A 27346-nucleotide genomic window follows, 5' to 3' on the forward strand; every position below is an offset into this window, starting at 1 on the left:
TCAAAGACACTCCCTCAATTTCAGTTTAATCTGATTTCAATCACTCCATTTTATAATTTTTATTTATTTTATTTTTTTATATCTATTAAAAATTATAATTTTTATTAAATTTTAATTATATCATCTTAAATATATTAAATTTTATTAAATATTTTAAAAAATTTATTAAAAATAAAATAAAATTATAATAATAAATTTATATATTATTATACTTAAAAAATAAATAATAATTTTAAAACAATTAAAAAATAAAACTAAAAATAATAAAAATTATAAAACGAATGAAATATGATACGCACTCAAATGATTCTTGAACTTAATTAAATGTGTTTATCCTGGGAGTAAAAGTAAATTAATTAATTTATTTGTAATTATTAAGTTAACTTATACACTGTCACTTCATTTATTTTTAAAATATATTTTATATTTAAAATATATTTTCTCTTAAAAATGGTTTTCATAAATATATTTTTAACAAAATAATTTATTTTTAATTTAAAAAATAAAATATATTAATAAATTTATATATCGAAATATTTTAATCTATCCATTTGATATAATTTATTTCAAAAAAAAATTTAATGAATTCTTATAAAATTAATTTATTTTTTTAAATAAATTTTTTACAAATTAAAAATAAAATATTTTTTCATTTTAAATAATAAAATTAATAAAAAAAATTAATTTAATTGAATTAAATTTTTGTGAAATTTTTAATTCCAAACAAAAAAGTAAGATTTGAAAGTGTAAAAAATAATTTTTTATTTTGAAAAATAAAATTATTTTAAAATAACTTAATTTTTTCTTTGACTATAAAAATATTTTTTATTAATTATTCTAAATACTCTAAATACTAGAAAATATGAAAAATATTTTGTTGATAAATATTTTTCATGAAATAAAAATAGTCTAAATTAAAAAATTTTAACTTTTTAATATTTTAGTATTTAAGGTTTAGTTTGACTAGGTACTATATAATATATTATTTTTATTTAATTTTAAAATTTCATTATATATTTTATTAATATCATTTTAAATAATTTTAAAATAAATATATTTATAAGTTATTTTTATTAAATTATTAAATTATTTATAAATATTTTAATCAAATACATAATTAGTTTAAATTTTACTATTTTGCAAACTTATTGGCTAAACTAAATATCCTCCAAATTTTAACTATTAGCCTTAGAGGGAGACCATTCTAACAAGTTCTGATAAATCCAAGCTATTTTCAAAGTTATTTCCAGTGCCGTAAACGAATTAAACTATTCGTAAATTATTTGATACTCAACTTAATAAAATCTCAATTTGATTTCTAAATGAGCCGAATTCGAGTTTAATTTTTAGATTCATTTATTAAACGAGCCAAACTTAAATTCCGTAGTATTCGGTTCATTAAGATTCGTGAACTGACTCATTAAGAGACTCGTGAATGGGGCTCGTTAAGAGGCTCGTGAACGGACTCATTAAGAGGCTGATGAACAAACTCGTTAAGAGACTCATTAAAAAACTTGTGAACAGACTCGATTCGATTACACTATTTGCTAGGGGTGAGCATTCGGTCGGTTCGGTTCAAAACCGAACCGAACCGAATAAACCGAAAACCGAAATTTTAGTTTTTATGAAAACCGAACCGAACCGATTTTGGTCAGAAACCGAATCGAACCGAACCGGTCTGATTCGGTTCGGTTCGGTTCGGTTTGATCGGTTTCGATTTTTAATATTTTTTTAATTTTTTACTCTTTATTTTTAGTATTTTAAAATTTAATTAAAATATTTTAATTTTAATATAATTTAATTTCTCTATATTATTGAAAAAATATATTATTATCCCTAATCGGTTCGGTTCGGTTTTTTCGGTTTTTTTCTGATCAAAACCGAACCGAACCGAAATAACCGGAATTTCTGAAATTTAAAACCGAACCGAACCGAAATGTATAAAAAACCGAACCAAATTTTCAAATCGGTTCGGTTCGGTCGGTTTTTTCGGTTTGAACCGGATTCTGCTCAGCCCTACTATTTGCCACTTAATCTATTTATTATATATATTATTAATTTTTATATTTTTATACATTAATTATATAACCATATTATTAATTTATATATTTATTTTTCATTTATTGTGCAAACACTTTTTTTAAATTATTAAATTTTTTAATAAACTATTGTTGTTATTATTATTTTTATATGTTTATATATGTATTTATATAATTATTTTCTTATTTAATATTATTCGCTTAATTTTATAAATTAAAATTTTTATATAATTTAAATATAAATCAATATGATTTTATTAATAAAATTTGAGTATGATGTATATATATATTTTATATTTATATTATATGTATAATATTTTTATATAATAAATAATTTAATATAAATTATATATTTAAATAAAAATAAATAATAATATATAAATAATGATATGATAACATATGAATAATTAATTATAATATATTAATAAATTTTATATAAAAATATTTATTGATACTAACAATAAAATTATATAAATTTAATTAAAATTATGTAATTTAAAAAAAAAAACTCTCTCTCTAACCTGTATAGACTATTTATATATGAATTTATATATTTATTATATATATTTCAATTAATTTTCTATGTAATATAAATATTTAAATAAATAATTATTAAATTTAACATTATATAATTAATTTTATATTAAATATATTTTATATAATTAATTAAAAATTTATAATTAGTATTTGAATAATAAATATTATTTGATGATATAAATAAATATTAAAATATTAAAATTTAAATAATAATAAAAAATTAATCAATCAATGAAATTAGAACTCAAAACTTATAAAACATCATATGAGATATTGAAAGTTACTAAAACAATATCTCCTATTACACATCAGAAATTTATAGGGATAGAGGGTAAAACTTTTTTATAAATAAAGATTTCATTTTTTATTATATTTTAAATTAAAATTTTATTCACAGTAAATTCTAATTAAATTATATTTAATTTTATTAAATTTTTTTTAAGGGATAAAACTCCACTATATAAAAATTTAAAAAAAAAATAAAATGCTTCTAATTAAATTATATTTAATTTTATTAAAATTTATAAAGATGGAGGAATAAAACTCCTAAATTTCACTTTCTATTATATTTTAAATTATACAATAGAAATTAAAATTTTAATTATAGTAGATTCTAATTAAATTATATTTAATTTTCTTTATGACTTCTTTACCTGTTTTCTTTATATCATTGTTTGGATTTTCAGGCCTTTCCCTTCCCTTTTGGACAGGAAAAGGCTTGTTTGTTTTGTGATCTGTTTTAGTTTTTTTCTCACCATTGCTGATAAAGAGATGTGTTTGTTATGTTTGTTTCTTGTTGTTTTCTTTTATTTTCTTTTAGTGTAATTTCTTCTAAATTTGAATCTATTTGATAGAGGATTTTTTTTTATTTATTTGGCCTCTGCACTAAAGTCTCTATAGGATTGAGGGTGATTTCCACCAGAAGGTTGTTGCATGTGTTTGACAGGTACATCTTCGGGATTGAACCCCTTATGTTGACAATTTACTTTTTCCAAGTTGAGCTCTCCTCGTCTCCTTTAAATGGTCGTAATTCTCAGATACGCTCTTGCTTCTGTGGTATTCGGCTTTGCTTGCTGATGCATGCAGATCAGCTGGAGTCAATGCGGCCCTTCCAATAGTGGTGATGTATCGGTCTCAGGTGGCTGTTGTTGTTACAGGCGGTTTGCTCTTAGTGTTCCTAGACTAAGATCATTTGCAAGCTTTGGATATTGATGTGGGCTTAATATTTAACATAATTGAATGATGAAAAAAATCTTTGTTAAAAAAAAAAAATGATGAAAAAAAAAATACTTATTATCAACTCTGATTGGTTTGAAATTAAAATTTCTTTTAAAAAAATTAAGGTCATGTTCTACAGAGCAATTTTTTGAAAAATTTTTCCTAAACAACTGGAAAACAAAGTTGTGCTGGCATGTCAGTTTTCTAACATTTAATTTAAAACCAATTTAAAGATGCTTTCCAATTGTTTTTTTAACTGTTTTTCAAATAGAAAATAACAATTTTTTTTCATAATAAGAATATTATAATATTTTTATTATGAAAATAAATAATTATTTAAAAATCGTTATATTATTAGAAAATAAATTATTAGTACATAAAAAAATTAAAAGTAAAACTAATTAAGTTTTAAATAAATTCTTAAATCATTTATTTTTAATTATAAAATTTATGGGTTTTTTCTTATTTTAAATTTAAAAATGATTTCTTTATTGTTAACAGGTCATATTTTCTATATTTTTACTTATTTTTCATTAAAAAAAATGAAAACTATAGTTTTCTTAAGAAAAATAAAAAATAAAAAACACAACTGTAAACACACCCTAAAAGTTTTATTATAGTCATTATTGTTTATATTATTTTAATATCATCTTTTATGTATAATATATAAAAATAGGAGTGGAGAGAATTAATTAAGGAATGGATAAAAATATCTAACAATTTAACAGTATAATAATGAAAAATAAATTTAATTAAATATTGAAATTAATATATTTTAAGCAAAAATAAGAATATTCTAAAATTGAAAAGGCATTGCACATTACTAAAAATGTTTAGGACTAAGAAACTATAATATATAAAAGTTTGAAAAATAAAATTTTTTATTAGGGTTGAAATATTTTTATAGTAATTTAGTATGATAATAATGAAAGACTTAAATTTAATTAGTTATTCAAAATTAATATGATAATATTATTATATACAAAGCATTTTATAACAATTATATTAAACTTAAAGTATTACTATGTATAATAAATATAAATAGCATAAAAATAATTGTAGAAAGTATTTGAGTGTGAATATGGGAGAACATTGTCCAACGCAGACGGTCTGCATATAACTTCATTAGCTAACAACCAATTCAACGAAGAAAAGAACCCCTCAGGTAGATTTCATTTAGAGAAAAGACAAACATTCCAAATTCTAAGAGCTCTGATGCTCAAGGTTTAGAAGACCAAGACAATTCATATTTGAAATAATTAGTTAGTGTGTTAAAGAAAAAAGGGTTTTAGTAAAAAGGCTTTTGAATTTAATCTAGCTTCCCTTGCAAAGTAAATTCCCTGAAAGAGATGGGATTTCTTTGCAACAGCCAACACTCTCTTTCACAGTTAAGGTGAGCGTTGAACTAGCAACAAAGATGGGAAGACTTGAGGACCACAGCATGAGCAAACAAACAATAATTTAATAGCTTCACAACCATAACTCGATGGGGCTGACAATGAAACAAGGGGCATATTCTAGTCCTAACTGGCTACTTGGGGGATATCTCGATAATCTCTATCTTTCTTTGATACAACATGAATTTTGATTCTCTACAGTAATATACAATGCATGGGTTGGACATCTGACAGGTTAATATTATAGTGAAAGGGACAGAGAAGATGCTTCAGAGTTCATCCTGTAAATTGCGATTCCACAGGAGCAAATAAAGGGCGAAAATTACAAAATATCATTTCAAATGGAGCTACAAATTAAATATGAAAAGATAATTTATTTAGTAGAACCAAAATCAGATGCAAGCTATTGCAGCTGATTTAAGTGTGCCAGGTTGGGTTGTAGCTTCCTTTCTTACCTCTCTAGGTTGAGTTTTATTTCTTATGAGAAAGGTGGTCTAGCAAGGGCTTTTGTGCATACTGCCATCTTATGTTCTTTTTATTTATTTATTTTATTTTGCACAAGATGAAGAATGATCAGTACATAATATTTACATAACATTGTAGATTAAAAGACAAATGATCGATTAATATGGTTTTATCATATTTAATACACGGTATCAAATGTTAGCACATAAGTTTGATAAGTTTTAAATATAGATATGTACTTGGTATCTAACAGAGTTGAAATGAAAAAAAAGAATCTATACACTTTTGACTCCAATTAATTTGAGATTAAACGTTAGTTGATGAATTTTCTGTTTAGATAAAATAAACATTGATATTTAAAGACAAAAAGAAATTCCAGCAATTTGAGTTCTTTAACATCATAAAGAGGAAATAAGATCTTTCCTTCAGCTGACAATCTTTGCAGGACTCAAAAATTGCTAATGCAGAGTAACACAACTGGACAGTGATAAGGACCTAGAAATTCTAACCTAATTTTTTTTCACATGCCGACCATTAGTTGCCTGACATATATATCAAAATCATTACATGAACCAAAACCATGGTAAGGAAAAGCTCAACCAAAACTGATCGCATTTTTGTTATCAAATATTAGGAACGGCATGTTTCACTTGCCTACTTGAAAGGTGGATTAGGGATCCAAACAAATCTAATGCAAACATTCTGCACGCTCTGTCTCTTACAAAACTATCTTCATATCAGGCCGCTCTAATCCCTTATAAGTTGTATTGTAATTGTCTCGCTTACACTTAGAAATCAATTTACACATTGAAGGCACAGAATTGTCAAATCAAAAACAAAACTTAGAAGTTAAGTGTTTCAGATAGCTTTAAAGATGCAGCAAAGACCTCCCATTGCACATGACCATTTTCCAGATTGTTAAAATAATAACAGTAATAATTGTTAGAATACTAATCAAATGGCTTCAACAGAGAACTGTACTTTTATCACTACAATGAGCATTAGATAAGAATTTTCTGGAAAGCAAATGGAAATACCTTCTATAGTAGCCTGCTGAGATCATTTGTTATCATGGTTGAGATGGGAAGGGATTAGAAATGCTGATGACTAATCATCGAGGCTTCAGATTCCGCTGCAAAACAAAGAAGATTCATTAATTAAAGAATACCTAACATACTGCACACAGTACTCCTAAAATAAGAAGATAGCAACACTCTATGCCTTTACACAACTTGTCCCCTGCAATTCAAGAATTAAAGCATGAAGAATCACCTAACTTTTCCAAAAGCAAAATTCAGCCATCAAGGACACGTTTTTGGCTTAATCCTCTATCGTAACACTTCCTTTGCCTACTATCACAGTTACAACACAAAGAAAGAGAAAAGAAGAGATGTTTTTAATGAAGAACATACTTTTGGTGCGTTAAGTATTTGTGGCTGTCTATCCTGTGTCCTATCTGTATCTGGCATCATATGTTCATTCTCATGCTTATAGAATGCTTGTAAGGCTCTCCCAGAAAATGCACGTATTATGTTGACTTCCATTGCAGACATATTCTTCCACTGCAACATCAAGCATAAGAAATCACTGGACAAAGAAGTATAAAGCGAAGTTTGAACTAGAGAAGTAATCCAACATAAAGGAGATTTGAGGAGAACCAATTTGCCCCTCTATACGCATCCATGCAGTCTACTGAACCACAGAAACAACATATCATAACATAATTCAGAAATATTGCAATCATGCCATAGCAATTTACACATGAAAGATGCAAAACCATTTCCTAAACCCTATGATAACCATCTCTATTTTCAGCTTTCTTGCAGTATGTTCTCTTGATTTTTTAAAGACTGCAATCACACTATGTGTAATTTACAAATCATAGGTACCCAAACCCCAGATTTAGCACATCTCAAATTAACTTCACTTAATGTCTAAATATTCTTGATATATGTGCCTTCTAAGTTCTAAATTTGATCTTATGACTCAGCTAAGCTTCTAAAGTCATGATGCAAAGAACAACCAAATTCAGGGAGTGATTTTAAGTTATTTCAATAACAGACTTCAAGTCCAAAGCAGATACCTCGCAGATATCCTTGCTTTGCTTCTGAATTCATGAATTCAAGAAATGGATTTCAGAAAGACCTAAACTTAATAAATAAATTTTCATAATAAAAAAAAAAAAAAAGATTTTTCCTAAATGAACCACAATAATACAGTTTTGAAAATCTTAATATTACTATACATATGGGATCATGCAGACTTTTTTTGCTAGTTGTGTGGACAGCACAGGATCTGAGGAGCAAAACCATGTTTAACAACAGCCTTTTCCATCTGTATATTTGCTGTAGGGACAATAATCAGACTGTTTCATATTTTCTTTCTCTGATCATGTGAGATTACTGGAAGCTGAAGTTTGAATTGGAAAAGTGAGAAAATAACTTTGGTTCATTCAGTGTCTTTCTTGCTCTTTGCAATGGAATTAAGCACAACGCTGTTTTCAAACACTAGCTGTTTAATTGCCCATGATATGTTTTGCATTATCTCACTTCAATTCAGTGGTACAACATTGGTTTACACAAAAATAAATAAATAAGAATGTTCAAACAAAAAGAAAGAACGACAAAGAAACCTGTGGTGGATTGAAATAACTTTGGAAAATGAGACAGTAACATTTGGTTCATAAATTTCAGTGTCTTTCTTGCCCTTCGCAATACAGTTAGGAACAATGCTATTTTGAAACTCCTGCTGTTTAATTGCCCATGATGTATTTAGCATTATCTCACTTCAATTCAGTATGAAGAAAGTGAGACAAATAATTTTTGGTTCATAATTTTCATCATCTTTCTTGCTCTTCACAATGGTATTAGGCTGCTATTTTCAAACTCTTGCTGTTCAATTGCCCGTGATGTATTTAGCATTATCTCACTTCGATTCAGTGGTTAGTACCACATTTGTTTAGGCAAAAAGAAAAGTTCAAACAAAAAAGAACAAAAAAATCCCATGATGGATTGAAATAATCACAACAACGACCAGGTATTAAAAGCACATGTTTAGACAATTTTCAAAACTATAAAATATACATATAACAAAATGGTACTTTATTAAGAAATCATGAATAGAATGTTACCGTCACTGTTGATGCAGTAAACTTTTCTAGATTAGTCTCCACTTTATGAAACCTTACGTCTCTAATGTCCTCAATAAGTGATCTCACCTGTAAATAGAAAAGAATTCCTGGAAATAACTCAAGATGCATATTGGCAAAAATAATGAAATGCATTTTCACACTCACCATATATATATCAGGTATGTCTTCGCGTGCACTGCCATCAACAAAATTAAAGTCAATATTCAATGTCCTGCTGCTGCAAAATGAAGTATGAAACACAAAACGAGAGGATTTACTGGTCAAAAAGCAGTCGAGAGATCTCCACATAGTGAAAAGGTAGGGGTTGAAAAGCATGTGAATCTCTTTCCCCTTCCAAAACCCGAGTCAAATTTTCTGATCCACAAACAAAAAAAAAAACGCTAATAAAGATTATGACATAATATTTACTTTCTACCAGATGGAACTAAAACTCTTTAGTCCTGAGATTTCATAATCTTTCTTACGAGACAGAGAAGGCAAAAAGTGCAATATTTGATAATTAAAGCTAACTTCAAAATTATGACACTGACAGAAGATATGCTCAAAATTGGAACTGTCTGAAAACGTCTTCTATTTGTCATATAACAATAAACAATCACATTGTTAAAGAGTATTTTTAATGAATAGCTGAAGCTGATTGAATGAAAAGGAGACAACTAATAGCAAGTAGGTCTTAAGCATTATCATGTTATAATGCATCTTTGAATCTTTGCATCTTTACAATGACGCTCACATTTGAATCTTTGATGCGTGTTTATTGTTTTTCCAGTTCTTAAGATGCATCAGTATGCAAGTGGTTTGGAGTTCAAACATCTCAAGGGTTTAGAGAAGCAAATCCTCCTTGAGAATCTAGAATTCTATTGGCGGCTTTTAGATGACATATAGACATGCAGTCGTTCCTTATAATGTATAGGCAAAACAAAAAATAAAATAAAATAATATGAGATGGAAACTGAATAATAACAAGTTAACAACCCTTAATTTTAGTACTCATCAACCCCTCTAAATATTTCCATCTTTGTTATGCAAAAAAGAGTCCCTCCTTGACTGGTTCACAGTTCATTCCAATGAGATGTATAGCATCAGACCAAAAACAAATTTAGGAATCTGTGACCAAGGCAAAAATCAACGCCTAAACCCAGGAATCACAACTATACACACACAGAGTAATGTCTTTTATGTTGTGTGTCCGCATGTGTATTTTATACACACAAACTCACCAATAGACATCCACTGAGGAGGCCTAATTGTGCACTTCCCCCGCTTCTTCAGAGCCACTGCTAGCCACAACGGCACTTGCGTGGCTATTTGTGGATAAAATGGACCATAATCCCCCTGGAATTATCAGTAAACCACCCACATATGAAACAAAACTACAAAAGCAAATATACAAGAACGCACAGAAAAGAGGGAGAAAGAGGAGAATACACAGATAAAATTGAGAGAATCCATCCTCAGATTGGGAACAATCTCCACCAGCTCATCTTCGGCCATGAACTCTACCTGGAAAACGAAAAAAACCCAAACAATTACAAATCACACAAATAAACGACCGTGTAATAAATGAGATCAAAATGCACTAGAGATAGACCTCTTCGGGGGAAAACAGAGAGAGGTGGGAGTCAGATTGACCAGCCATTCTGCGAGTTTGAGCTGTCTGAGGGTTGTGATTTTCAATTAGAGAATGAGTGAGTAACTCGGACGACAGAAGGAACTGAACGCGGAAAATGAACAAGCGACGATGAAGTCTGGGTTTTGGACCGAACCGCCAAACCAAAATCGAATTTTCCAAACTGCAAGACCGAAATGAACCAAACCCCCGAGCTTTAAGAAACCAAACTGAAACACACCGACTTTCGGTTACCTTTTTGGTTTTGAAAATCAAACTCAACACAATTTATAAAAACATAAAAATCAAATTTTTAATGCGCAATTAACCAAAAGATCCGACATTTATACATATCTGTATTTTAATTTAATTCAATTCATCCAATTTTTATATTTTAATATAAGTTTAATTAATTTTTAAATTTTTAAATTTAATAATTTAATTGATACATCAGGTATATTATTATTTCTTTTAATTAATTAATTATAAAAAAATTAACCATGAAATTTGAATATAATTTTAACAAATTTTTAAAATTAAAATTAAATATAAATAATTTAATTATTAAATATATATTTTAACAATGATAAATTTTATTTTATAATAATAATTATAAATATTTTATAATATACAATTTATTTAATTCAAAATAATAGTATGTATAAAATAATTAAAAATAATATATATATTATAAAATTTTTATAATTATTAATATAAAATAAAATTTATTTACTGGTAAAAATGTCAATAACATATTTAATTATTAAATTATTATTATTTTAAAATTAAATATATCATTTAATTATAAATAAATATATACTCATATTATTTTTATATATAAAATTAATTTATATTTAAAAAGTAATAAAATTTTATATTTTATATTTTATTTAAATTCTTATATTTTAATTTTAAATATTATCAAAATTACACTCAAATATAAGCATTAAATTTATTTATTTAAAATTAAACGTTTAGATTAAAATAAAAATTAATATAAATATCAAAAATTTTCAATTATTTAATCATTAATCTATAATAAAAAAATAATAATAATATATCAGGTAGATTATTAAATTTAATTAAAATATAAATATGCACGTATATTAAATTTTTTAGTCAATTTGCCATTTATAAAAATATTTTACAAATAATATTTTTTTATTTTTTAATGTTTAATATATTTAATAAAATTTAAAAATATATAAATTTCTAATTGAAAGTAAAATTAACTATTTTTAATATGACTTCGTCTTCTAAATACAAATTATCTTTTATAATAAATAGAATTTAAATCCATTCGATTATTTTCATATTTGAATATAATATTACTCATTCCTTTGAAACCTAGGTCCTAAGCGGCGGGAAAAGTAACCAAAGTTTAACGAAAAATAGCTTTGGCGCCCAAATGCGTTTAGAGTGATTTTTTAGCCACTCACTATGAGTGGACCCTTTTTAAAATTCTTATTTACCCTCCGTTTTGTTTTGAAAAATTAATTTATATTTAGAATAATATTTTTTATAATTTATTTTTATTATTTAAATTTAATTTAAAAATAAAGTATATTAATAAATTTATATATAAAGATTTTAAAATATAAAAAATAACTTTGATTTTTCCACCATTTATTAAAATTTTTAAATATTAAACGCTAAAAAATACAATAAAAAAATTATTTTTCTGCTAAACAAACAGAGACATGAGTCCCTCAATTTCAACTTCTTTTAATATTTCATCATTTTATTTTAAGAAAATATAATTTCGAATACTTTAAGAAAATGTTTGACATTGAATTTAAAATTAAAAAAAATAATAACAGATTTATTAATTATACATTTAAATGGAATAAAAATAAAAAAAAATTTAAGTATATAATTTTAAAAATATAAAAATAAATTTATTAATTATACTAAAATTTAAAAATTAAAATATAATTTACTTTTATTTTATTTATAATATCATAAAAAAGAAAGGGGGAAAAACAGTGCGCGGGCCGTGTGACAAGTGACTCATCCATCATCGGACATCACGCACTCCATGAGTGGTCAACAAGGTCAGGTAAATCCCCTGTGCACCACGCACTTCCTATGAGCGTCCCCAACCCAGGACCATGGCCCACAGCTCATCTCAACTACCTCAGTTGTATTTACAAATCTACCCTCCCACCACTACTCCTCTAAAACCTTTAGAGGATCAAAGCATATTCCTTATGCGAGGGCACAATGATAGTTTCATCAGTTAAATTGGTTTATTGTAGCCCCTGGTATGAAAATAATCTGTGACCACGAAAAGTCCATAAATATCAACCGGCGACTCCAGAAGCTCCTATTATTTGCAGAAGGCGAAATCGGAGATTTCTATTGCGAAGAACAATGGCCAGGAAGTTTTTCGTCGGCGGAAACTGGAAATGCGTGAGTCTCCGTCCGCCGTTTCCCTTTTTTTTTTAAAAAAAAAAAATTATTGGCAATGTTGCTTATGTTTGTTTGATCAACTTGATGAATCTGAATATTTTTGTTATTTTGATGTCTCGAAAACCAAATGGAGCATTGTTGTTTAGCTGATGGTTGTCTTTGTCTATTATGTGATTTCGATGAGCTTTGAGTAATGTAAGATTTATGAATGATGCGGATGGATTTTTGATTTCTGATGTAATTTTGAAATGACAAAGGAGGTTTAAATATTTGTTTGTTTTGAATTGAATTTGGATGTAGAATGGAACCACTGAAGAAGTGAAGAAGATAGTCTCCACTCTCAATGAAGGTCAGGTGCCGTCCCCAGATGTTGTTGGTAAGTTTAATCTAACTCTGCCCCCTGCATTTTTTGTCACTTCGGCTTCACTTTTCTATAACCAAAGAATGTTTAAAAAACTGTAGTTTCATTCCTTCTGTTAAATCCGTTCTGCTGTTTATGAAAATTGCTAGAACTGTACTGAACAGAAATGGATTAAAAATTATGGGCTGGATTTGTGCTTCAAGTAGCAAGTAAGATATATATATATATATATATATATATAATTTGGGAGCCACTGGGCGCTAAGAGTATCATCATGGTGAAATTACACGGTTCAGCGGTGTGTCAAACGAAGTACATCACCCCTCACATTCATCATGCATGAACTAAACTTGTCAGTTTTTCATAATAGTAAGAGGAGGGTGCGTCATTTCAAGTGTATTGGCTGAACTGGATAACTTCTTGTTGCAATGTGGGTAATTTAAACATGCAAACTATTATTGTTACTCTTATTTATGCGATTAAAACTTGTTCTTCTTCCAGAGGTTGTGATAAGCCCTCCATTTGTCTATCTTCCACTGGTGAAAAGTTTGTTGAGACCTGATTTTCATGTTGCGGCACAAAATTGTTGGGTCAAGAAAGGAGGTGCTTTCACTGGTGAAGTTAGGTATGCTTACATTTACTGTTTATTTTATTTTCTTTATGTTTTCAGTTTTCACAAATCATTTATTTGTTCTCATTGATTTGCTGGTGGGTCCAGAGAGTTCATTCATTGTTAGGACTTTCAGTTTCATCCTTCAAAAAGAAGAGGTAGAATTGTAACTGTAAGGGTGTACAGAGAGAGATGACTTAGTTTAAGAAAACACAACTTTAAGTTACTCGAACAAATCCAACAACTTCAAGTTGATTTTGAAGGAGTTTAGTCAATTCCGTTTGTTTATATCGTCTGTGACATTAGATCGTGTTTCTTATTTGTTAACGTGCAATACTTTTGTTTGACATTTTAAACCATTTGTTCCATGAGTGCATCTTTCATTTTGGTACATTCATTATTGAGATAATATATTTTTCTTCTATGTACAGTGCGGAAATGCTTGTAAATCTGGGTATTCCTTGGGTCATTCTTGGCCATTCTGAAAGAAGACTTATCTTAAATGAGTCAAATGAGGTAGGCATCCAATAGTTTGCAAATTGATATTTTGATGAATCCCTCTTCACAAGGGCTCATTCATTGCTTATTAATGAAGAGATGTGTTCTTTTTAGTTTGTTGGGGATAAGGTTGCATATGCACTTTCTCAAGGTTTGAAGGTGATAGCTTGTGTGGGTGAGACTCTTGAGCAGCGTGAATCAGGATCTACCATGGAAGTTGTTGCTGCACAGACTAAAGCTATTGCGGGTAATATATTGATAGGATTTTCAAGATTAGTTGGCCGTTTAAAATAAAGAAATTAGAAAAAGAACTATAAGACTGGAACATAAAGTTCTAAGTTCATGTTCAACTATAAAGTTGTAATTTTTCTAGATTAAAGCACTTTATCAACCAATTTCTATTAGATGTAAGTGGATGGAAATGTAAACTGTTGTCTCCTCTTTGGTTAGTGAAGTGATTTTAGACACTGTTCTACTACATTAGCATTAAATTGGTGTATGTTAGGACAATAAGTCAAAGAAATGTAATTCTATCATGTCATGGGACTTGTAGTAATAAGTGTTTGTGCTTTTGTTATATGTGCTTTCACTAAAGGTGGTACATCTGATAATCAATTTATTTGCTAGGCTCAGAGCGTTGTCTAAATGACAGACCAGATAGTTGTTTATATTAATAATATCCTTAAAAGATTCATTGTGCAACGACATATATGCCAATTCTTACAAGATTCAAACGTTCTTATGCATGTTCCAAATTTGCTTCTTTGTAGAGCGAGTAAAGGATTGGACAGATGTGGTTTTGGCCTATGAGCCTGTGTGGGCTATTGGAACAGGGAAGGTTGCAACTCCTGCTCAGGCACAGGAAGTAAGTCTAGCCTTTGCCTCTTTTGGTAGGAATTATGTTCATGTAGGTGCACTGAATGTATTGATGTTGCTTCTTTGTATTTTTAGTGTCATTAATTTGTGAAGTTTTCAGTACAAGTATATAAAAGTGATTGGGGGAGTCATTTGCAAAGGAGAGGTAGCATTACTGAATTACTAACTGTGAAAACCATGAACTTCATATCCCTCATTATTATCATATAATAGTTTGGTTACAGAATTATTTTTGTCCTCTCAGTTCCATTTTCAATTATATAACTTTGTTATGTCTTTGGAAGCCAAATCCTTCAGGAAGTGGAGCTTAAAAAATAATATACATAGAGCTGCTTGTACATGATGAAGTGATTCGAATCTTAAATAGATATGCTCTTCTTTTCCAGGGCTATCATTTTTTACTAAAGCTTTACCGTGATGGTTGAAGAGGGCCAATTAATTCGTCTCTGTTTGTTTGCTCTAGGACATAGAATGTTAGCTTGATTGACTTGAGAAACTGAGAGTTTCAAGGTGTTTGGCCAAAACATTAACTTTATTAGCTATTTCCTTTTTCTGACATCCTAAGCTCCTTTTCTTGAAGCATTTGGTTTTCTATTAATCTAATTTATAATTCAACTAGTTATTGCTTGTGTTAACGTGTGCTGCTAACCTCTCTATTGAAAAATGCAAATAGACTGACATTCAAACATGCAGGTGGAGTTGAATCTCTCTTTCTTCTCTAGTTTAAGGAGATTTTTAAAGGCTTCTGTGACTCTTTGAACTCTAGATCTCAAAAGAGTTGAAACAGAGCTGATAAATTATAATGTTGCCCATATTTGTTTGCTTGCTTCTTGATTGCGTACTGTGTTAGTGTATTTTAGCTAGATGATATTTCCGGTGGAACGTCAGTTTTCTTTTTCTTTTTTGTTATTTTTAATCAATTTGATTTTTCTATGCAATCATTTCGTCAATATAAAAGGTACATTCTGAACTGAGGAAGTGGCTTAAAGCAAACACCAGTCCTGAAATTGCTGCAACAACCAGGATTATTTATGGAGGTATTTTTGTTTATCAGAGCTATATCTAACTCTTTATCTTTTCTGATTATGCTATTCATTATATATAGAATCTAGATGATGTGGATTTTGGTTATAACTCTTCATTTCTTTTTGTTTTCAATCATTTTTTCCTTGAAAGTGAATCATATTATCACAGAGAAAAATGCACTGCATAACGTGAGTAGATATTTGCATAAGAATAAGCTTATGGTTGAGAGCGGTCGTGCAGACTAACAAAATCTAGGATAAAATGTAGTGCATGCTAGATTTTAAGGGAATAGCTCTTGAGAATATATCGAATAAGGAAGCTTACGTAGGACATTTCCATATGGGCTGAAAGTTTATATTGGACAGAGGCAGGTTAACATTAGTCAAATGCTTCGTTAGAAGCATTTTGAATCATGGCTGTTCATTGCACTTGCTAAGAAATACATCTGGATCAATCTTCCTGAATGTCTCTCACACTTGCTCCTGCTTAACACAAATCCTCATGAGAATGTGAGTTTACCTTCTCCAATGTTCTCCCACTCTTTAAACATCGTGGTCAATGCCCCTGTGCGACTTGCATGTGAATTGAGTCTGGGTTTAGGAGGAGCCACCATGAGATGCAAAAAGGGTTCCAATGTTCCATAGTATATGAGGCCTTGTGTTATGGTTCTGGGTTGTGGATCTGGTTATAGGTTTGTGGGCTAAGGGTACAGTAGGAGCAGGAGTTTGAGTGTTTGGGTTAAGAGTCTTTTTACAACTTCTGGTCATTAATAATTCAGGCTCTAAAAAAAGGAACCTGAAACCTACGAGACTTAAAGCGTTCAAGACGTAACTGATTTTGGAAATTGTCATCTTCATTGATATTATTGCTTAAATATAGAAAGGAAGTATAACTGCTTTCGACATCAAATGAGTACTACTTCAACATGGAGGAACACCCTCCTCAACTAACCGCATGAAATAAAAAGCGGAGGAATACCCTCCTACAAACAGGAAATCATTAAAACAATTAACTAAAAAATAGCTGAAAGATAACTGAAATATTTGACTAATTCAAAGGCTCAATATGTGGCTGCTTTGACTTGGATCCATGACTGAATCGGATATAGACTTGCAGTGGTTTGGTAACACCTTGCTAACTGTGGTTTTGGCAACATAGTGTATGCAGCGTTCTCTTTCATTGCAAGAAGGCTGTATGCCTGTATCTTAACCATGGGCTAGGAAAGTGACTTAGTGGATCAGGATTTTGAAGCTGCGGGTTTTGCAGAGACAGATGGATACAGCCTTCCACTTCGATGGGAGGAGGCTGTATAATATGTAAACTAGTAAAACAACAATCCCTGTAGCTTGGCCTGGTCAGCCAAGCGTTGCACAGAACAAGTAAAGCTTTTGTTTGTTCAATGGACCAAGTTGATTCCTGCTTGGCCCGGTATGCCTTGGTCGCCTTCTCTGATGCCTCTAATGTTAAAACACGAGAAAATTACTATTTAGTCCCTGTAGTATAAGAAAACTGATTAATTGGCCCTTCCATTTTCAAAAATACATTAAATTGTCTTTGAGGTTTTAAAAAAATTCACTAATTGGTCCCTTCATTAAATTTAGCTGTTAAATGTTAGAAAAAAAAAAATCAAAATGCCTGCATATAGAACTAATAAGTAGGTTTTTTTTTTAAAATTCATGAACCAACTAATGAATTTTTTCACAAGACAGGAACTAAATAGTAATAATTCAATTGAAACATTCATGGAATCTTGAACCTGAAGTGTATTTGCAAAACAGATTTTATATGGACCTTTCGGCATTTACAGCTTAGTGACAGAATACTGTATCACCAGGCTTTGTTTTAGAAGCACCTCTATTTTATTTTGATCTCCTTTTTCTTCCTTAAACCTTACTGCTTTTCAGAATAGACAGATGTCTATTTAAAATCTGTTCATATCATTTCTACTTGCAACTGTCTAACAGTTGGCTTTTGTCCTCGTAATTAAAGGGATGGCGAAAAAAGAACAGATTAGTGTTTAACTCTCTTCCCTCCTTCCTTCTTCATTTGATTGCTAATTGGGTGCCTCTTTCAGGATCGGTCAGTGCTGCCAACTGCAAGGAATTGGCAGCTCAGCCGGATGTTGATGGCTTTTTGGTTGGTGGAGCCTCGCTAAAGGTAATGATGTGGTTCTTATTTCATTTTAAATTTTATCCCCAATTTTATCCTTGTCCTTACATTCCTTGTTTTTTCTTTTTGTGCTTTCGTCATCAGCCGGAGTTCATCGAAATCATCAAGTCTGCAGAGGTAAAGAAAAATGCTTGAACCTGCACACTAGGCAGTAGGCATTGGTGGTGACTCTTAGAAGCTTGTGTCGATATCGGGGCAGGTACAGAACCGATTGAGTGTAATTTTAGACATGCTTTTTCGAGGAAATAAAATTTTCTTCCTGTAATGAGATACTGCACCTCAAACTGGTTTTCTATATTTAAATAGATTATAATATTATTTCCTTCTCAATTTTTTTTTTCTCAAAGATAAAAGAAATTTCATTCAATAAAAAGGCATTACGGTCCAATGCAATAGACAAAGGCCCAAAGGTCATAGAAAACAATCTAGAGTTCATACAGAAAAAGCCTAATACACCATATACTCTAGTAACCCAAAACCAAAAAACTTGACCTGATTTTGACCCGGCAAAAACGAATTGCTCCTCGTCTCTGGAAGCTCTAATCACCGTTGTTGGTTGAAAAGATTGAAGCCGAAGAAAACTATAGCAGCTCAAAAGACATTCGTACTTATTGAGGAACTTAGGAGAAAGCATAAAACAATATGCAACTTAATTTCTAAAAACAAACAAAGAACGAAAGAGAGAGAGAGACCAGAAGGAATGTATGAACCAAATGGAAGAACACCACCGAAGCTGGTATTACGAAAGAGATCTTAAAAGAAAATCTTGGAACATCAATATTAACGTTGGAGAAGAAGAGATTTCGAATAGCAACCTCAATCGCAAGCTGTCACTCCTTGAGCTCCATCGATCGTCTCTCGCCTCGAGCAGTCATTGCTAAAACTGAGAAAACTCAACTCCATATCTGATATCTGAAACAGGGCTGGCAAAAGGGATAGCCACAGAAGTTCCTCTTCCATTGGGAATTTATTTGAAGAACACCTATTTGAAGAAGAAAAAAGAAAATCAAAAAAACATCTAAACAAAATACAAAGGCAAAACCATAGAAAACTTTCCCAAATAAAGTTCAACCTAACTAGAAGAAAAAAAAAAAATCAAAGTAAAAATATTTACACCTCACTCAGATGGGAGTTGCCGCAACTCTAGCAAAAAAAAAGACTTACTGTCTCACAAAAGTAAAAAATCTATACAAAGGAACTTCTCTCCAACGAGAGAGAAAAAGTAGGCAATTTCTTCTCAATTCTCATGCTTTTGATGTAGTTTTTTTTATTAAGAAACTAGATTTTATCCTTGCTTTTGTTATTTGCATTTTATGGCTCGTAATTGAATTTGAGGGTTCTGGTTCAATGGCTCACTACTTAATAGCATCAAACAGATATACAAATTATTAAATTTAAGGGATCCATTAGTTAAAATAAAAGCTTAGTAGATTTTTTTGTATAAGCCCTTGTAGACTTAAAAGGATGGAATATATGGGATTGGGCTCAAGATATTATTTTCTAATGACAAATGAAGGAAGAAAAAGCTAACCATTCTGCCATCTTGGGAATTAGGCACTTGATGTTAAGATAATTTAGATAGTGAAGTTTACGTTTACAAGGGAAGGATTGAATTTCATGGCATGCCTTGTGCTTTGTAAAATGATTGTCTCTCACGCTGTACTCTCATCAAATCAAAAGATGTAGGAATTAAATTAATGGTCCCTCTCACTCGAAAGGAATTCCAAGCTCAGACTTTTAGGAATTTCTTCTGAGAGATAATATTGTTTTCCGGGATTTGTCCATTCTTGCTGGTAGGTTGCCAATCATTGAGATAATTTATATGAGTGAGCCTAACATATGATGTATAATTATTATTAATATTAAATTAATGATTGATAATAATAAAAATTAGGTAATAATGTGAATTTTGTAGATATATGTCAGCATGTTTTTTGTTTTTGTTACTTTATATTAAAATTATAAATTTATCTTAGTTATATTTTTTATTAATTTAAGTGTATTATAAAATATTTTGAAAATGATGCTCCTTTTAAATAAAATTTAAAGGGAAAATTATATATTTGACATTTTTAAATAATACGGGTGTATATATAATGTCATAAATATTTAATTTATTTTTATCAATTAAATCTTTTAATTAATTTAATTGCTAAAATTAAAATCAATATGAAGATTTGAAGACTAAAATGATAAAAGTAAATCAGTTTAACTAAAATTAGAAAATTCATCATTGTAAACATTTTTCTATATATTTACTTTACACAACCCTGAAATGAAATATTAATGAATGATTATATTAGTAATTTTTAACAATATTACTGTTGTTTACTACAGTGAAATAATATTATTTTAATATAAATTAAATTTTAAATTTTAAAATAAAAATGAGTAAAATTATATAATATTTTTTATTTTTTATTTTTTAATATAATTGATATTAATGTAAAAGAACTATATATTCATTTTATTTTTTAATATATTTCCTACAGGATAACATTTTGCAGACTGTTCAAAGAGAGAATCAAATAATAATAATAATAAAAGCCAACTATTCAAACGTAAAATAGATAGGAAACGAATAAGTAGTTGAATTTCTAAGCATGCATGTGAGTCAACGAATACCAAACTCATAAAATACTATAATCATAATAAGATAATTATCCTCTATTTATTTCAAATAAAATAAATTTGTGCGAGAAATATATTTAAGGAAAATTATTTTTTAAAATAATATTTTTATTATTTAATTATAATAATAAATAATATTTTTAAAAATTTTTTATAAATTATTAAAAAATAAAAAAATATTTTATCTTTAAAATATTTTTTGTCCTTGGATGTTTGTCAAATGACATCACCGTTGGACAAGCATCGTGACGACAGAATTACACCAAACTTCCTAAATTAAGCACTCAATAAAATATCAAAAGATTCTAAAAATGAGAAAATATCCATCAAGATATTCCATATTCGATTATAAAATTTTAATTTAATTTAATTATTTTTCTATAAATACATAATAAACTGCACAAATTATTAATGGGTGACCTTAATTCAACCATATAAATTTGATAATTAATATTTTGAAAATTCCATTTGAAAATTTTTGTTTCCATTTTCCTTCAATTTGTAGAGAAAACAGACATGGCTTGTAAAATTTATTTTCTTTTGTATATTTTACTCTCAAACTTGTGGTCCTCCCTTTATTTTCATCCATCCAAACATGGCAGTAATGGGGCATGAATAGGTTTAGGTGATGGGTATGCATACACTGAATTGGTCTGAAACCAAAAAAAGGAAAAAAAAAAAGGGTTTCGTTAAAAGCAAGAAGCTAAAATTCACAATTCTCAACACACGTCATAAAGGAGAGTCAAAGAATGGCAGATGGGTACGTGAACCAATATTCAATTTTTTAACATATCTATTCTTTTGCAAAAGTCAATTTCATAGGGTAGGGCTTCTTAATGAAATAGCTATAATTTTATCACTCAACCTATTTTATTTATATTAGGATGAGTAATTGTTCGGTTAAATTAAAATTTTGATATTTATAAAAATAAATTAAATTAATTTAATTTAATTTAATTTGATATTTTAAATTTTTAATAATTTTTTATTTTTTATATTTTATTTTTAGTATTTTAAAAATTAATTAAAATATTATAATATTAATATGATTTAATTTTTTTATATTATTGAAAATAATATATTATTATTTGATAACCGCTGGATTTCTTAACCCCGAACCAGGGCCTCGACCATAGCCAAAAGCCCATCAAGCAGAGGCCCACATACACACGTGAGACAAGCCTGACCCGTATGCCTTCAAAGGCCGGGCTCACCCATCTCCTTCATTCAAGCCGGCCCAACCCGCGCCAAGCAAGCCCTCTCCTCTTGGGCTCAGCATCTGGTCCGACTCTCAGCCCAGCCCAGTGTCAGACCCAACTCAGACAGCCTGGCAGATCCATACGGATGTACGCATGGGGAGAATCAGAAGCCGTTACGCATGGAGCAGGCGGCTGATACCCTCGTACACCCAAATCCGCATGCCAGAGACGCGTGTCCCAATCACAGAGAGGCCTTTACACGTCACCATGAGCCAAGCAGAAAAGATAAAAGGGGAGGTGGGAAGAGGAGTCTAAAAAAAGTGGTATCAACCATTGTCTTGTAATACAAAACCCTTGTAAAACCCTATTCCATTGAATCTCAGATCATCATTATTACTAATAAGTAGGTTTGATTTTTTTAATTTTTTTAATTAAAATCAAATCAAAATTAAAATAATAAAAAATTTAAAATTAAAAATCGAATCGAACCGAAATGAATAAACAATTAAATTGAATTTCTAAATTAATTCGATTCGATTGATTTTTTTTATTCGATCGATTTTTTTTGTTTGAACCGAATACTGCTCACATCTAATGTATATTATTTCTTTTTTGCCAAGTATATGTGTATACTTATTCTAATAAAAAAAATATATACATAATGAGTTGAGTATTCGGTTAATTTATTCGAAATCGAATTGAATTGATTAAAATTTATGTGTCCATGAAAATCAAACTGAATCAATTTTAAATAAAAATGAATCAAATTGAATCAGTATAAGTCAGTTCAATTCGATTTGATTTGATTAGTTTGATTTTTTAATAAATTTTTATTTTTCACTTTATTTTTAATATTCTAAAATTTAATTAAAATATTTCAACGTTGATTATAATTTAATCTCTTTATATTATTAAAAATAATATACTATTATCACTAATCGATTTGCTTTAATTTTTTATTTTTTTATACTAAAATCAAATTGAATCAAAATAACTAGAAATTTTAAAATTAAAAATCAAACTAAAATCAATAAAAAATCAAATTACATTTTCAAATTAATTAAATTCGACCAAATTTTTTAATTTCAACAGAATAACACTCATTCGTATGTATATATTTATTTAATTTAAAAAAATTAAAACATATTAACTATATAAAGAGCTGCAAGTTTTTTGAAATCCCACATCACATATGTACCACGTGAGTTATATAAATTAGCATGCTTTAATAAAATTATTATGATTATATGAAAAAAAAATCATATTTCTGATTTGTATATTTGCATTTATCTACTTTTTTCAAAAAAAAAAAAAAAGTCAAATAAGTTTGGCATCACGAGAATTTTCTTTTATCTTCATACCTTTCTTTTTCCAAATTCAATTTCTCATCCATGATTTTATCATGATCTCTTGAAGATGATTGTTACTACATACTATGGATCTTTGCAAGGAGACAATGCCACTTTGTTGCATCTTATGTCCTATCTTAATCTAATCATCTTGTGACTCACCACCTTGGAGCATCTAGTCAAAATAGCAACGGATTGAATCCACATAACATAATACGTATAAAAATTGTATTCATGAATCTTAGTAGGTATATAGGTATTTCTATTAAAAGAGAAAATATTATATATTTTAAAATTTTTAAAAATTATTATTTTATTTTTATAATTTTAGAACACTAGCTAATTGATTTTTTAATTTTAAAAAATATATTAAAATATTTTTAACATTTTAAAAATTTTACTAATTATTTTATCGATTAATCTTAATAATTAAATATTTTACTATTTAGTTCTTATAATTTTAAAAAATTTATTAGTTGGTCTCTCACACTTTTAAAAAATTTATTTATTAATTTATTTATATTAGAGATATTTTAAATTTTTTTATAATATTTAACAGTTAAAATTAATAAAAAAATTAATTATCAAATTTTTAAAATTTCAAAAATATTTTAATATATTTTTAAAAATTAAGGTACAAATTAATGAGTTTTTTTATATCATAAAAATTAAAAAATAATCTGTTTAAAAAATTTTTGTATGTCATTGGTAGGATTTACATCATATAATTAATTAATATATAAATTTACTAAATGAGTAATATGCTTTTAATTTTTTAATTAAATTAAGTCGGAGAAAAAAATTATTTTAAATAGTGTTAATTGCACATATAACAATTTTAAAAAAAAAACTTCAAGTGGTATCATCTTTTAATTTTGAATATACATACAATTTAATTGTAATTGAAAATTTCATATGTATAAAAATATTTAAATAATTTATTAGAAGATAATGAAATTTGATTTAATTTATTTAGAAAAAGAGAAAAATATTAAATTGAAAGAAACGGGAGAATTAAATGCATTGGTAATTGTTGAATGTTGACATCTCAATCAAAACAAAGGTAGACTTTTATGTTCTAGCTACCATCACCTTCTTCATGCCGGCATTAATTTGAAAATAATTGAAGTTGTACAATTATTTCAACCTCACCCTCCACCTCTTAATAATTAATTAATTATTAAAAGATATGCTTAATGTGGACAAATGTTCTAATCCAATTGCCAAAATGAAAATGTGGCTTTGCCTTCTGTGCAAAGGTCAAGACATCCAACCCTAATATAGTTGTGCGAAAATAAGATTGACAAAAGGGAAAAAATTAATTAAGACGTTGATGTTATGAAATTCAGGAAATAAGGTTTATAGTTGTAACGACCCGGAAATCCGACCCGTTACCGGCGCTAGAATCCAGATCGGCTTAAGGCCGCCGGGACCCGTAGCAAGCCTACATACCTCCTGTAAACCTGTGGAATCCCATACATAACAACATATACATGATCTGTAAAAAAATTTTCTTTTCTCTTATCCAAGCAAAACCTGTGCATGCACAAAATCATACATAAACCCCACACTGGAGTCCTCATCAAATACTCCAATGGGGTATCATCATCATACATATCAGCTTGGATAATCATGGTCATTAACATCATTACTCATTAAACACTCTGTACATAATGGGAATTCACACACCTCTAGGTCAAGCACTACTATAATCCTCAATACATCATCAAATCATTCATTACATTACATGGTCATAATTACTCATTACATCATGTTCATGTCCACTACTATCTATTACAATATACATGACTGAACTTCACTCTAGCCGACTTCCTGATCTATCCTGTACCTGCAACTCTGGGGATAAAGGGAGTGGGGTGAGCTACTAGAGCCCAGTGAGCAGAATAATAAAACATCAATTTAAATCATGCTTTCATGTATGCGCCATAACACAAACATTTCACAACAAGGATGAACTTGTCACCATTTAGCCCCTATCTTTCTTACTTATACATGCCGGGGGCGTAGAGCCGTAGCAGGCACACCCGGACTTCCATAATCTGTCATAGTGCCAGGGGCGTAGAGCCGTAGCAGGCACACCTGGACTCACATAGGCTATCATGACATACAAGGGCTAATGGATCATTCAACATTCATCCACATCAACAACAAGGTATGCAATGCAACATATTCGTGAATTCTAATGCAAACAACCTAATATATCTCATGGCATTCATGATGCGTGAATCATGCTAAAACATTTCATTAATTTGCTTTAAAACTTAAAGTTTATTCCACTCACCTCTGGCTAGCTCTGAAGAGACTCTGAAGCAGCTGGCTCACTGCTGGGGGTCTCGGTTCCTCGGGTCCGAACCTACACAGGTGGACTCAAATGAGGGACCAAACATACATGAATATGACTCTAAAATACTCCCCCAAAACCCCCTAAAACGTCCTGAAAACATCACATGAAAACATGCAAAAAAATGACCGAACAGGGCACTTTCGGCGGCAGGTTCGGCGGCCGAAAGTCCCTCTGCAGCCGAAAGTCATGCAGGTTAGGCGGCACTTTCGGCGGCCGAACCTCCCAGACAGAGACGAAACTTGAGTTTCGGGGGCAGGCTTCGGCAGCCGAAACTGCCTCCACAAGGGGGTTCGGCGGCCGAAAGTCACTTCGGCGGCCGAACCTGAGTTTCTGCCGAAGGGCAGAAACTTGGCTCCCTTGTGTCCACAGCCTCCAAAACGCCTCAAAACATGCATAAACTTGTTTCTACACATGCATACACATCATACATCACACCTAGGGGTCTCAAACTATAATATACCCCAACTACAACACTTCAAACAACACATTTCCAACATACATTGTTCAAATCACAACATAAACCCATAAACCTAACAACAAGCCTAAACATACATTCTACCCCATCAACTTGCATAAAACTTTCATAAAACATAAAAGAAGCATAGATCGAAGCTTACCTCTTGAAGATCGAGAGGAAGAACGACCCTAGCTCGGAAAATGGAGGGATTTAGCTCCAAGACTTCCAAGCCCCAAAACTTGTTTCAAAAGCTTAAATCTTCAAAACCAAGGGAAAACAAGTGAAAATCTTGAAAGATTTAGAGGAAGAACATCAAAAATGGGTGAGGGGCGGCGGAAAGCTCACCTTGGCCGAAAATGGGGAAAAACTCGCCCGTTTTCGGCTAAGGGACCCTTTTATAGTGGCTGGCCAGACCACGTTCGGGGGCCGAATGTGCCTCCGCATGCATGCCATGTTCGGCGGCCGAACATGAGGTTCGGCGGCCGAACCTGGACTTCCCTCACTCATGCTTTCGGGGGCCTAACGTGCCTCCAAAACGCATGCATGTTCGGCGGCCGAACTTGACTTTCGGCGGCCGAACCTGGGTTTTCCTCCAAAGACTTTTCATGCAAAAACTCATTTAATTTCTTACTTAAAAACATGAAATACATGAAAACATTTCATAAAATCATAGTTTTACCCTTCTAGAGGTTTCCGACATCCGAGGTCCCACCGGACGGTAGGGATTCCGATACCGGAGTCTAGCCAGGTATTACAATAGTAGTGGTGTAAGCTTAACTATTGACGTTTAACGGTCACTGTGCCATCTGCTTTTGTCACACTGGGACTTACGTATGAAAACGTCATGCACTTTTTTCACACTAGTCGACCATTTAATTTTTTTCTCTGACTGAGCTTCTTTTTATTAGACTTGGACTGGTGAGTGATCTGATCCACTCCATGCGTTCGGATCAAGGCGGAAGGCGTTGATCTGATCG

General features: G+C 29.9%; 2 protein-coding genes across 2 annotated transcripts; one reads left to right on the forward strand and one right to left on the reverse strand.

The window, feature by feature from the left end:
- Positions 1-6479: 6479 nt before the first annotated feature.
- Positions 6480-10605, reverse strand: LOC110618788 (DNA replication complex GINS protein PSF2). The gene is made up of 8 exons (XM_021762032.2): positions 10399-10605; positions 10236-10310; positions 10028-10142; positions 9065-9161; positions 8952-8982; positions 8787-8873; positions 7069-7218; positions 6480-6788 (listed from the first exon to the last, which is right to left on the reverse strand). The coding sequence occupies exons 1-8, from the start codon at positions 10444-10446 to the stop codon at positions 6768-6770; spliced, it is 624 nt and encodes a 207-aa protein (XP_021617724.1). The 5' UTR covers positions 10447-10605; the 3' UTR covers positions 6480-6767.
- A 2030-nt stretch (positions 10606-12635) lies between these two features.
- Positions 12636-18698, forward strand: LOC110619669 (triosephosphate isomerase, cytosolic). The gene is made up of 9 exons (XM_021763204.1): positions 12636-12828; positions 13129-13204; positions 13691-13814; positions 14231-14315; positions 14412-14544; positions 15068-15162; positions 16132-16210; positions 18274-18356; positions 18453-18698. The coding sequence occupies exons 1-9, from the start codon at positions 12790-12792 to the stop codon at positions 18501-18503; spliced, it is 765 nt and encodes a 254-aa protein (XP_021618896.1). The 5' UTR covers positions 12636-12789; the 3' UTR covers positions 18504-18698.
- The last annotated feature ends 8648 nt before the right edge of the window (positions 18699-27346 follow it).

This window comes from Manihot esculenta, chromosome 7 (genome assembly GCF_001659605.2).
Source record: "Manihot esculenta cultivar AM560-2 chromosome 7, M.esculenta_v8, whole genome shotgun sequence".
Classification (NCBI taxonomy): Eukaryota; Viridiplantae; Streptophyta; class Magnoliopsida; order Malpighiales; family Euphorbiaceae; genus Manihot; species Manihot esculenta.

Excerpts from the sequence above, each read along its gene's own strand:
- LOC110618788 (XM_021762032.2), bottom strand. The coding sequence starts at position 10,446 with ATGGCTGGTCAATCTGACTCCCACCTCTCTCTGTTTTCCCCCGAAGAG. Across the intron at positions 10,311-10,398 it reads CTCTGTTTTCCCCCGAAGAG|GTAGAGTTCATGGCCGAAGA; the intron begins GTCTATCTCTAG and ends TTCGTTTTCCAG. Across the intron at positions 10,143-10,235 it reads ATTCTCTCAATTTTATCTGT|GGGGATTATGGTCCATTTTA; the intron begins GTATTCTCCTCT and ends TGATAATTCCAG.
- LOC110619669 (XM_021763204.1), top strand. The coding sequence starts at position 12,790 with ATGGCCAGGAAGTTTTTCGTCGGCGGAAACTGGAAATGC. Across the intron at positions 13,205-13,690 it reads GCCGTCCCCAGATGTTGTTG|AGGTTGTGATAAGCCCTCCA; the intron begins GTAAGTTTAATC and ends TTCTTCTTCCAG. Across the intron at positions 15,163-16,131 it reads CTCCTGCTCAGGCACAGGAA|GTACATTCTGAACTGAGGAA; the intron begins GTAAGTCTAGCC and ends TCAATATAAAAG.